Genomic DNA, 13,105 nt, shown 5'->3' on the forward strand with positions numbered 1-13,105 from the left:
TGTTTTTTTAGTCAGTAAATAAAAAGGTGAATGTTTGACTTGAAAGGATTCAAACTCCTGAGTCCTTCTTCGTGTCATGAGTAATCATAAAATACATCATGAGACAGAAGAGACAACATGACTGTGAAACAACTGTCCTAAAGTGTAGTATATGTGGCCTGGTCATAAAATGACAGGGACGGACACAGAATAAATGTGGGTCTTTATTCCCAGACTGGATTTATAGAAAACATAAGAACAGCATTAATCCTTTAAGATGAGAACTGTAGATAATCCCAGTTTTAACAATGATTAATGGCTGTCTCACTTCTGTTCCAGGAGAATGTTTCAAACCGTTCACTCCAGGGAACTAAACCTACATTTGAAAATTGCTAGGTTGACAAATGTCTGAACACTAGACAACAGTAGTGGCTCTTTTTCAAACAGAGCAACCAAAAATAAAGTTCTCATTAATACATTTCTTAAGCCACAAAGATCTTCATTCATCTCATCCTTAAGTGCATAACTTAATAATAAATTCACCGTGCAAATACAGCTCTAACAGTGTAAACAGTTTACTTGAATATAAAATACATCTCATTAAACTGAACTCACTTCAATTTCTGTGTGTACTCTGCACACATACAGTAGACACACACACCTGGATCTCAACTCAGCTATCTCCCTTCTAAATATAGACAGAGAAATACAGAATACAAACATTGTAAAAACAACATTTAAATCGATGTATTTTGTCCTTAAAAGTATGAAGGACCACTCACTCTGCGCTGCTGTTCAGGCTTTCCCTCAGCGTGGCAGGAATCACACACTCAGCAAGTTCTCTCCATCTGTAAAAATAGTCAGGAATACCATCCAGTCACAAATCAATGACTGGACGAGCCAGAACTTTCTTCAGTTAAACTAAGAAAAAACTGAAATGATTGTTTTTGGAGCCAAGGAAGAAAGGTTAAAGGTTACTGCTCAGCTCCAATCTGCACAGATGAAATGTTCAAACCAAGCCAGAAACCTTGGTGTAGTCATAGACTCAGACCTTAATTTCAGCAGCCACATTAAGACAATTACAAAGTCCGCCTACTATCACCTTAAGAATATATCAAGGATTAAAGGACTAATGTCTCAGAAGGATGCAGAAAAACTGGTCCATGCATTTATCTTTAGCAGACTACTATAATGGGGTCTTTACAGGACTCCCTAAAAAGTCCATCAGACGCCTGCAGCTCATACAGAATGCTGCTGCTCGAGTCCTAACAAGGACCAACAAAGTAGACCACATCACTCCAGTTCTTAGATCCCCACACTGGCTTCCTGTCTGTCAGAGAATAGACTTTAAAATCCTGCTAATGGTTTATAAAGCACTGAATGGTTTAGGCCCACAATACATTGCTGATCTGCTGCTACTTTATGAACCACCTCGACCTCTGAGGTCATCAGGTACTGGTCTGCTTTCAGTCCCTAGAGTCAGAAGGAAACATGATGAAGCAGCGTTTAGTCATTATGCACCACATATCTGGAACACACTCCCTGAAAGCTGTAGGTCTGCTCCAACTCTCACCTCTTTTAAATCAAAGATTAAGACCTTTTTATTTGACACTGCCTTCCTATCTTAGATTATTTTAACCCACTTTAAATTAAAATTTTAATGTAATTTTTTATATATTTCTAATTTTCCTTTTTTTTCTGTTTAATTATATTTCTCATTTTAACTATGTTCTTTTGTGCTTGTCTGAATGTTTCCAAAGCTTTTAATGTTTTAATGTAAAGCACATTGAGTTGCCCTCGTGTATGAAATGTGCTATACCAATAAAGCTGCCTTGCCTTGCCTAATTCTCAGCCTTGCCCTGCGAACTTTAACATAACATAACATGATGCGGCTGCTTACCCTTTTTGAATTACATTAATGTTTACAGAAATATTTCCTTCTACATGGAGAAAGATAGACACCTTAGCAGCCATCTTTTTGTTTACTTTCGCTCTCATGTGTCGACAATCTCACAAGTCTAGCCCTGCGCCGCTCTTAAAGGGACAGTGTTACCTCAGTTCAGTACGACAACTCACGTTTACTTAAGGTAAAGTTTATTGCAGCATACAGTATTGTGTTTGGCGTATGGGCTCCGAACCTCATTACTCAGCATAGATTATTTAAATGCAGACATTTAGGAGCAATGAGATAGGACTAACCCCCTCGGAGCCTGCAGGTGGATGCCGGGGAGGAGGTGGGTACAAAGTTTGCACACAGCACTGAGCAGGACAGCAGGAGCACTTGCAAAGCAGAGGCAGAGGCAGAGACGGGGAGACTTGCAGCTTAAATACACCGCCAAATGAGGATGTTGAGATCAGCTGATAGCGAGGATGATGACGTGTCAGTATGAATGAGCGCAGTTCGAGTTGTCTGCCTGAACTAGCTTGCAGGCGGCGCTCCATTAATGTGAAACAGCTCTCATAATACTTATGGCCATAGGTTAACATATCAGGTTATCAAATCACCACTTAACAGCCTTTAGTTCACTCAGCTACATATGGTTAAAATATAAGTCTCTGAATACCAGGTAAAACTGTGTATTTATTATTTATAAGAACACAACATTTATTTGATACATTGCTGACTTTACCTCAACAGAATGACTGATAGAGATCTTCTAAATCTGTTGGTTGTAGGTTGTCCTGGTTTGTCATACTAGTTATTTATCTTACATAGAAATGAGCGCCACTGATAAACCTTCAACTCTGTTAAAGGTTAATCCGTTAACAAAGAACGTTCTGCTCCCCTCCTGCTGCAACAGAGAGGCCCCCCATGATCCTGTTTAAGATTTTATCCAAGCACATCATATCTCAAAAGATTCACGGATTACTTCAAATCTACAAAGGCTGTCTGCTCTTGCTCAAGTTGTCTGCAACGCATCTCACCACAAGAGCAGCGTCTTGATCCCTCATCTTTCTAAACTTCAGCGTAGATGCTCCCAGTGATGGGAATCCTGCTCCGTTTTAGAGATCCGGATTATTTTGATCAACAAGAACCGGTTCTTTCGACTCCCAAATGGCTCTTTGCGGTACCATTTTGAATTACAAGAGCAAAGTTGTTAGCATAGATGCTGTCTGTTGCCTCTGTGCTGTGTTCCTGCAGTGAAGTGAGGTAACGCAAAAATGACGATGTTTAAGAAAATTGAATTCAGTAATAATAATAATGGAAAGTAAAGGTTTCTATAATCATTCTTTAAATTAACATCCACGATAAAAGTGGATTAAAAAAGTGACACAGATAGCATGGATTAACCATTAAAGGTGACATATCAAGCAAAATGGACTTTTTAATGGTTCTCTACCTGAAATATGTGTCCCTGGCATGTCTACAAACCCCCCGAGAATGAAAAAAATCCATTCTGCCCCTGTTCTGATTTCTCCACCTTTCTGTAAATGTGTGTGAAACGAGCCGTTTCAGACTTCAGTGTTTTTGTTACGTAACAACAATATCCGGTCTGTCGCGGAGTCAGAGCTCGGAGCTTGTTCAGCCCATAGACTGTATAAAATAATACTGAATCCCTCCTCCGTTTATCATTACCTGCACAAATGTGTGCTAACAAGGAGCTTAGGAGGGAGGCATGCTAGTTGTAGGCTGTCTTAATAAACACAAAGGTCAGTTTTACTCCCCACGTCTGCAGATTTGAAGATCTAGCGGATGATTTTTATTTATCATGGATAAGTGCTAGCGCTAGTTAGCATAGCTACATAGCTACATGTCGTAGCTGTAGCTGTGTACCAAGACACACGTCGACATACTGATAAATAAAACAACAAGAAACACTAAATCTGTGACCAATCCTTCAGAAAAGGTCCTGCTGCCTTTCTGGCAGAGGTCGGTTTTACTCCCCACGTCTGCAGATTTGAAGATCTAGTGGATGATTTTCATTTGTCATGGATAATTGCTAGCGCTAGTTAGCATAGCCACATAGCTACATGTTCGTAGCTGTGTACCAAGACACACGTCGACATACTGACAAATAAAACAACAAGAAACACTAAATCTGTGACCAATCCTTCAGAAAGGTCCTGCTGCAGGCGCCTCTGTCAGGATCAGATTCTGGATCAGATTCAGAGGGTTGAAGTAACGTGATCTCTGAGCAGCCGTGTATATTCAGCCAACATGTAAACATTAGATCAGGTGCTGGAGAGCCGAGGCACATCCACTTCCTGAGGGGGCGTGGTCAGAGAGAAAACAGAGTGTTCTGAGGAGGACTGAAGAAGGGGGCTTTTTAGGCATGCCAAAATCTGATTTCAAAGTGTTTTTTTGAGCATAAACTTTAAAGACATGTTTTGGGGACCTCTTAGACCAATATTGATGAAAAAAGCGTGATATGTCACCTTTAAAGGACATGTGCCCAACTCCTATCTTACATACCCCCAAACACATGCATGTAATCATCGCTCTGCATCCTGTGAACATCTGTGTCTCTGAATGAACAGCTCTGAGAGGAGGTTGCATCATGCTCTCAGTCCCCTGCGGCCAGATCCAGATCTCTATGACGTTGAGCATGTTGCTGTTTGTGCATATCCACACTCAGGATTCGTTACACGTTGCTGCTTTTGGCTTTAAAAAAGTTTTCTTGGCATCCTTGATTGTGAATACGACTCAGCACTGCTGCACAGAGCACCTTAACTACTTAAATAAATATCCTCTGTTCTTACATTAGTTATGATGGCTTTCTGTTTGAACTTTTCTTGAGTTTTGGCTCCTCAAAATGGACAGCAGCATGTATTTGGATAGTCCAGTTCAGAAATGTGCCTCTTGAAGTCTAGCCAGTAGCAGTCCACCGTAATAGGTTTATTTTATTGTGATATATACCAGTAACCAGCTCCTAAGGCAAAGGGAGCTGAAAGAATAAAACCTGATGTGGCAAAGGGTGGTGCATTATTTAACAAATGTGATCCCAATACAGAACTGGCTTAACAGCTTCCCCATCTGTTTGTTATTGAAGCATTAGCATGAAAGGTTAGGGTTACCTCAGAAGGCATTTAAGATACTTCACATTTGAGGCATTATATATCATCAATTAGCATAATGCCACTTTAGGTGCAGGGATTTGCATTTTTACACCTCGAGGATTTAAGACGGTTGCAGCATTGGCAAACAAGGTGACAAAGCATTCTGCCACAGGGAGCAGAGTGGGTCTTTGAAACGAGGTCCCTCACTATAAAACAAAGCTGTAATTTAGAATCACGGGTCCAGAGGGTTTAATAGACCCTGTTCAAATTCCCAGCGGCACCTCGCTTTGCAAATCATAGGGGCGGCTGAACCTGCTACCTTGCTGTTTACATGCACAAGATTTATAATGTGAGAGGTAGAGCAAGAAAAATAAGAAAGTTCCTGACAGGAGGGAGAGCAAAGAAGAAGAAGAAGAAGAAGAAGAAGGGGAGTGAGCAAAGAGGAGAACTTTAGGGAAGTGAAGGTGGATTGCACCTGCACGTTTTTTTTTCTACTAGAGCTCACAGAATCTGAATTTATGGACTGCTGCATTTTCATAAAGCACACAGTATGTGGTGAGGCTCCACATACAGGACTTTCCTGTTGTGAGATCAATGAAATACTACAAGTACTACATATGTATGTGTTGGGGGCTTTCTTTTCACCCTTGAGTGAATAAATGTGTATGTGGGAGTGTCGGTGAGAGAGAGGGAGAGCAGGATCATGAATGTCTGCACAAGAGGAAGACAGGGAATGGGATAAAGAAAGAGTGTGCATATTTATGAGTGAGTGGTTGCTGTAAGCGTGTGTAAAACGGATGTGAGGGAGAGAGGAGGAGATGAATTGCATTGTGCTCTGTGGTGTTGGGGAGGTGAGGGGATTGAGGTTGGAGACTTGAGATAGCGACTGGGGATCAACTCATTCAAAGCTTCAAATGGCTTTGAGAAAACCAATCAAACCAGCATACACTCTACGTCTTGCTCGCTCCCTCTCTCTCTCTCTCTGTGGGGACCGCACACACAAAAACACACACACACACACACACACACACACACACACACACACACACACACACACACACACACACACACACACACACACACACACACACACACACACACACACACACGCACAATCTCTCCAGTAGGGTGGAGTTTGCTGCCATATTGATCTGCTTCCATGTGGCTGTGATCAACTTGAATGCAACACACACACTGATTCCTGGTTTGAATCCTCATCCCTCCGGCTTATAGCTTGATGACAGATATGAAACTGTTAGTTAGATACTGAAGTAGCTCATGCACACACACACACACACTCACAAACACACATTCACAAACAGGTTTTGGTTAAGAGTGATGCATTCAGGGGCAGCCGAATGAAGGAATGCATTCATGCCGCTGTGAGAAACTCTCTTCCTTTCAGCCTCGTACGAGCTGCTCTGAAATGTGTGTTCACTTTGGTGCAACATGACAGGAGCTTGTAACTTGCTCCACTGTGGCACAACATTCAAATGTTTATGTTAACATGCAGACCAACAACAGCAAGGAGTTTAACTAACACTAAACAAAGCACAGCATTTCTGTTGAACACTGTGCTGCAGTTCATTACAACATAAGTAGGAAACATCCTCATGGAAGTGCTCATTTTTCTTCCTCTTTATCAAGGAGTGGTAGCATAGACTGTTTAAAAACATGAATGACATGACTGATTCTCAGGAGTGAAGCCAAAACATGGGGCGTGGCACAGTCATATCTGTTTTCGACCAACGCGAACTGGGTTGTATTTCCGGGCTGGTGCTGGCGCTGGTTCGGAGCTGGTTGAACAGACAACGGCAGCTTGTCTTGGACCACTGCTTTGCCTTGGAATCCATTAGTCTCTTTTATTTTTTCGCTGCAGGACAATGGTGGAAACATGTTTGGTTTGTGTTTTTGATCAGGGCAACCCCGCCCCTCGCCCCTGACATAAGCAGTTTGCGGTTCTAGACCAGCAAAGAGTTGGAGACGCTCTGGAACCGGTTTTCCCGGCTGGGAGCCGGTTCACTCACAGTCAAAACACAAAAACCAGTTCTTAATTGAGCCTCTGAAACTGCCTCGGTTGAAAAGGGGTATCAGAGAAATAATTTGCTGGGTGAACGTAATTCAATTATGGAAAGAATTTCCACCTGATTAAAATGCTTTCATTTAGCGAGACACAATTTTGTTGAACCAACTAATTGTAAATATGTTGAGTGAACATAAAGTAGTGACGTTACCCAGTCCCTCCAGGATTTCGCGGGATTTTTTTGTGATTGTTGCGGCCCAAATAGCCTGAATATGCGACAGCTTTTTGAAAAAATTGCGGTGAAAGTTGCGTATTTTTTTTATGCTTTTTCCCCCCAATAACATCTCAGGGGGAAGTAAATATGCTAAATTACAGTTGTTTTTAGAAAACATTCTTGATGTGGCCACTGACTGTATTTTGATTCTCTTGATTCACAGAAAAATGCCATGAAAGGACCGTATTGCATATTTACGACGGTCCCTGAATGCACCTCACAGTGACAGAGGCACTTGACAGGCAGTTCACGCACTCTGAAGTGAATCTGCATCTTTGATGACTAGGAGTTGATCAAAACTTACTGAAGGTGTCTGATGTTTCACCAAACTGGATTAAATCAAGCTGTAGACGCAGAGCTTTTTACGGTGAGAGCGGCAACAACGTCAAACCTCAAACAGTAAACAGACGTCCCCCGATTGTGTCTTTGTCACTAACACACACTGGGGGTAAAAATCATCAATGAAGATGAGACAGATGCATGGAGGTGAGGAGAGCTGGTTCATAAAGCACACCTGCTGCAGGTAGAGACCAAGCTAACACTGAGCCCCTCAATCTATAAATAACAACGTTGTCATGGTCACTTGTCCTGCCTGCTGTCCTCTCTTTTCACCCGTTCTCTCTGCGTGTTTTGTTGTTGAAAAGTGCCGATCAAGTGAGGATTTACGTTTATGTTCCTAGGAAGTGAAATTGATGACAAAACCGATGAAGTACAGGGGCTGAGGTTAAGGTAATTGGTCAAAGTTGCGGGAAAGTTGCGGTGATTGTATAAAATCGCAAGGCCGCGAAACAATCGCGCTGATTGGTTGAATTTGCGTTGATAGTTGCGATCGCGAAATCGCAACTTCCTGGAGGGACTGATTACCTTTACTTATTTGTAATGTTTGGGTCCAACTTAATTTGTAAAGGTTGTTACAACATATTTATTAAGGTAGGATCTGACTTCATTGTCTTGGGTCACAATAACTTGATTAATTTGATTATGGATATCTTATTTTATTCTTATATTATATTACTACATTATATTTTGGGGCTTTTTGGCCTTTATTCACAGGACAGCTGACGAGAAGAGAGACAGGAAATGTGGGGAGTAGAGAGCGGGGGAAGACATGCAGCAAATGGTAGAGGCCGGGAGTCAAACCAGGGACCTCTGCGACGAGGACTATAGCCTCTATACGTGGGGCGCTTAGACCGCTAGGCAACCAGTGCCCCAATTGCAGTCAGTCACAGGCAATCTCTCCCAACTCCCCGTGATGGTTCTTCTTTGCCAGAAGCACGCTACCTTGGCTGATGAATAGGGCCTGTCGCACGTTACTGACACCTTCTGTTCTGGAGAGGTATTGCAGATGGGATGTTTAACCACTAAGCATGAATTAATATAATAGAAGCTACATGTTATACCTATGTTGATAAAACAAACACCCATGTTGCTTTTTTGAGTGCAGCATAGGTCATAAACCCCGCCTCCTCCATTGCAGCAGTTTGGACATGGGTCAAACTTCAAAATAAAACGGAACTACAAATAGACGTTTCTGCTGATTTATGTGCAATCCATCAGTTTGTGACAAAGTGTAGTTTTGTGATGTGACGTCATGACTGGGCGCTCTGTAGACTAATGTGGCCCCTGCAGGGTTCTAACCCAGGTCAGAAGTGACACAACCAGGAACAGAGACAAACCTAAAACATGCATAATTCACACCAAGGCATGTGTGTAAAAACAGTCAGAGTTAAATGTTCAGTCAGATAATCAATCCAAGACAGAGCAAACAATCCATAAAGGGAGCAGGCGAGGAGGCAGAGTCAAAGATACAGGCAAAGGTCAAAACACTTTGACAACTCACAGTTAAGAAAGAGGAGACACATGAGAAAGTGGAAGACACACAGGGGATATAAACTCAGACAGTCGAGGGGTGAAGAGACAGAGGTGAGTCCAATCAGGGGAGGGTTGACACACAAGGTGGGGAACACAGGGATCAGGATCTTGGAGAGAGACGAGGGAAGGGAGAAGGTAAAACAGAAAATGGCGATAATTGAAATAACAGAAAACTTAAACATGACTAGAAGAGGAACATTAACTTTAACTCAGGAGTTATTGAACTTCCTGTAGCCCTGAGTGTCCTCCTGGTCATATAAATGTCTATCTAAATGTTTGATAGGGGAATCGATTTCATGGCTCCAATAGCCAGATAGCTTCTGCACATGTACTGGCTCCAAAAAGATGCCACCATCACTATATTTCAGCAGGTGATATTTTGGCTTCATATTTTCACAATGGGAGGAGCAGGAGGCGTGTCGTCCACATTTCAAACAGTAAACACAGCAATTGTACGACTTTGAATTATATAAAACTGCGTTGAAGTATTATTGGGGTGTTGCAGTATTTTTCTGTTTGTTTGTATATTCCCTCCATGCACATATTATATCTGTTTCTCCACGCTCACTGAAGTCTCTCGTCTGTTTTACAGTATTTTTATAAGCAGTGCCAAAGAGAGAAATTTCCCCAAACTTATCTTTGACTGTAAAATGTGAGGAGACAGCCAGTAAATGTGTCATCGCTCTGTCAGATACCAGCTGTAAATGAAAAAGTACACATTTGCTGATTTTTACAGATTGTGTCATTTCTCACTGTGAGCGTTTCTTCTTCAGCCTCAGCTCCATCGAGGAATATAAAACACTTTTTATTGAGGAGCTCCGCAAACATCCTCAGCAGTCAGTGTCACATCTTTAACCCACATTCAGCTGGAGAGCTTCTACTCGTCCACGAAGTGCTGAGCGATATTGAAAATATTTCACATCAGTCAATATTAATCATTATCGCTATAAATATCAAATCATTATTTCATTTGAATTCAAAGTCTGATTTTTGCTCCTGAGTGAAAGTTGAAGACAGTTTGTTAGCTTGTGTTTGGATTTAGTTTTCTGATGAACTCCTTGAATCCATCATTTCTGATGGTGCAAACAGGAAGCAGGTCTTTAATGTAAGATGAGATTTTTGTGAAGTTTTAGTTTGTAGATTCTTATTTTTCTCAGGTTGAGCTTATTTCCATAATTTCATTTAGCTTTTCAAGAAAGATACAGTTGTGCTCATAAGTTTACATACCCTGGCAGAATTTGTGATTTTTTTGGCCATTTTTCAGAGAATATGAATGATAAGAGAAAAACTTTTTTTTTCACTCATGGTTAGTGGTTGGGTGAAGCAATTTTTTTTTATCAAACAACTGTGTTAACTCCTATTATATTATTATATTATTTATAGACAACAGAAACTACCCAAGAAACCATAAATTCTGCCAGGGTATGTAAACTTATGAGCACAACTGTATATCAAACTGTATTCTGTGTATCAGAGCATTGTTTCGAGTTGTGCTCTCCCCTTTAAGATTATTACGGGTTACAGGCAGAGTGATGTTGTTTCCCACAGTGCAGTGAATGCATCACGGTTATTCAGTGTTCAGTTGTCCTACGGTCCCAGTGGACATTAAAGGTGTTAGAAATGCACAGCAGGAGTTGTCTCTGTGCTCTTCCTTTACCCACATCCTGAAAGTATATTTAATGAAGTGTATGAAGTTAATAGTTAACTCAGAGTCGACTCAGTGTCAGACTAACGACTCTGCTTTGAGCTGCTAGGTTTTGAGTTTTCTTCAGTGTCGCTTGTTTCAGCAGTGTTTACATCCAGCTCCGAACGTCATAAGCCCCGCCTACCTCTCACCCTGCGACATGATTGGCTGTTCAATGTCATCTTCTTCTTCTGTCTAATGTCGGGTGGCAACTAGCGTCTAAGACTCACTCCTCCCTTTTTAGTGGTCGGTTGGGGGGGGTGTAATTACAGGTTTATTTATATTGATTTTGTATCACATGTTTGTTATATTCATATTGAAAAAAATTCAATCAAGACAATTATCATTATCGAATTATCGCCCAGCCCTATGTCCACGACCTTCCTGCTCAACACGGTGAACAGGACGACAGGACGGGCTTTACTGCTCACACTTTCAACCACTCCCTCTGCTTCATGCTTCTTCTCACCTGTCAGTCACATTAATATTAATGATCACAGCTCGGTTTAACTGTCGCATAGATAACTTTCAGCCCTGAGCTGCTGCCGTGACCTGCAGCTGACAAGCATCACTTCTCTCATTACATTTACACTGCACAACCAAACAGCTGCTCATTAACACTGAAACACAAGAGTATTGGAAAGGTAACTAACCTACAGTAAAAAGGATAAAACAGCTCTCCTTTCTCCCACTAATGACCGGATCTGATATAAGTTACTGTTTGTGTTCTTTTTTTAACTTGTAGGGATGATGTCTCTGTAGTATTTCCCTCCTAACACACACGCCGTCTTCCTTTCTTCTCCTCAGGAGCTTCAGTTTGAACGCCTGACTAGGGAACTAGAGGCTGAGCGTCAGATTGTCGCCACCCAGCTGGAGAGATGCAAGCTGGGATCAGAGGCGGGAAGCATGAGCAGCATAAGGTAATATTCAAACCTTTGTATTTCTGTGTGTGTGTGTGTGTGTGTGTGTGTATGTGTGGGTTCCCATATTTTATGTCTGCTCGTGAGGTTTGGTGGAAAGGATATATTTCTTGTGGGTCTGTGTTCGCCCTCAAATGCACATGTGAGTATGTAATCTTAGAGCATGATGGAAAAGGTTCTGAGTCCTAACTGACACTATCATACACCTTTACCTCCTATACACACACACACACACACACACACACACACACACACACACACACACACACACACACACACACACACACACACACACACTCTAACACCACAGCACACACACCCTGGGTGTTTTCCCCTCAGATCTGTGGAGTGATGTTACTGGAAAAGAACAGTTTTCTCCCGCTGTGGGCTGCATTTATCAGCTGGATGGATTGGTACAGCACTGAGGTTGCAGGCAAAATCACACACAGATAAACACACACACACAAACAAACAAGCACACACTCAAACACACACACACACACACACACACACACACACACACAGACACACACACACACACACACATGGGTGGTGTAAGATGGGGTAAAATAACACTTGTGGGCTGCGTTGCACACATACTCATCAGACAGCCTCGTGTTGGAGCGATGTCAGCGCATGGTCACACACTTCACAAATGCAGAAACATGCACACTCTCACATACTGCACTGCCAGACGCAAACACACAACATGATCACTGCTGAGGGCCTGATATGACAGACAGATCATCACAGCCCTCAGCTTTCTAAGAGTGTGATTACACACACCTTCACTCATAGATAAACACGGCCGCTGAAAGTTTTCCTGGAGACTGAGATCAAACTTTGAAACCCTGCTCATTGGCGTTTTTCAACCGGAGGAACTTTACCCCAGACCTACGTGCGTTTTGACCGGTGGACCCACGCTCTAAATTTAGTTCAGGGGTAGATAATCTCCCCCCTAAAAAGCCCCTGCTACCCCCCTGCTAGAGGGGTAGTACTGTTCAAAGGTCCCAGGGCTTTCGGTGGGGGCAGGGCCTGCAATGCTGAACGTGTCTGATTGGTAGATTAACTGCAGTGTTTTTATTCCCACACATCTGTGATTCACTTGATTTCTCTTTCTTTCATTAGTTTTTATTTGTTCTATCTTTTTTGTATGTGTGTGTACTTTTCAAAAGAAGAAGCTGTGATTCTCTTGATTTAGCAGCTTGTAACAGTAGTCTTCTCTCAGGGTCACTTTGCATGTGTCTCTCCCGGTGTTATGGTTTTAAAAGTGACCCTGTAAACTGGAGACCTTCAGCTGAACGTGTCAGTGTTTGTGGAGTTTACACAGCTGTTGAAACACAGAGGGAGTTCCT

General features: G+C 42.0%; 1 protein-coding gene across 2 annotated transcripts in view; it reads left to right on the forward strand.

The window, feature by feature from the left end:
- The window catches only part of ctnnd2a (catenin (cadherin-associated protein), delta 2a), a 518,337-nt gene that overhangs the window by 151,033 nt on the left and 354,199 nt on the right, over positions 1–13,105 (forward strand). For both annotated transcript variants that reach the window (XM_034706751.1, XM_034706750.1), the window contains exon 3: positions 11,638–11,750. In XM_034706751.1, coding sequence (XP_034562642.1) covers positions 11,638–11,750 — 113 coding nt within the window. The remainder of the gene's footprint in view (positions 1–11,637; positions 11,751–13,105) is intronic.

Source organism: Notolabrus celidotus, chromosome 17, assembly GCF_009762535.1.
Source record: "Notolabrus celidotus isolate fNotCel1 chromosome 17, fNotCel1.pri, whole genome shotgun sequence".
In the NCBI taxonomy this organism is placed as follows: domain Eukaryota; kingdom Metazoa; phylum Chordata; class Actinopteri; order Labriformes; family Labridae; genus Notolabrus; species Notolabrus celidotus.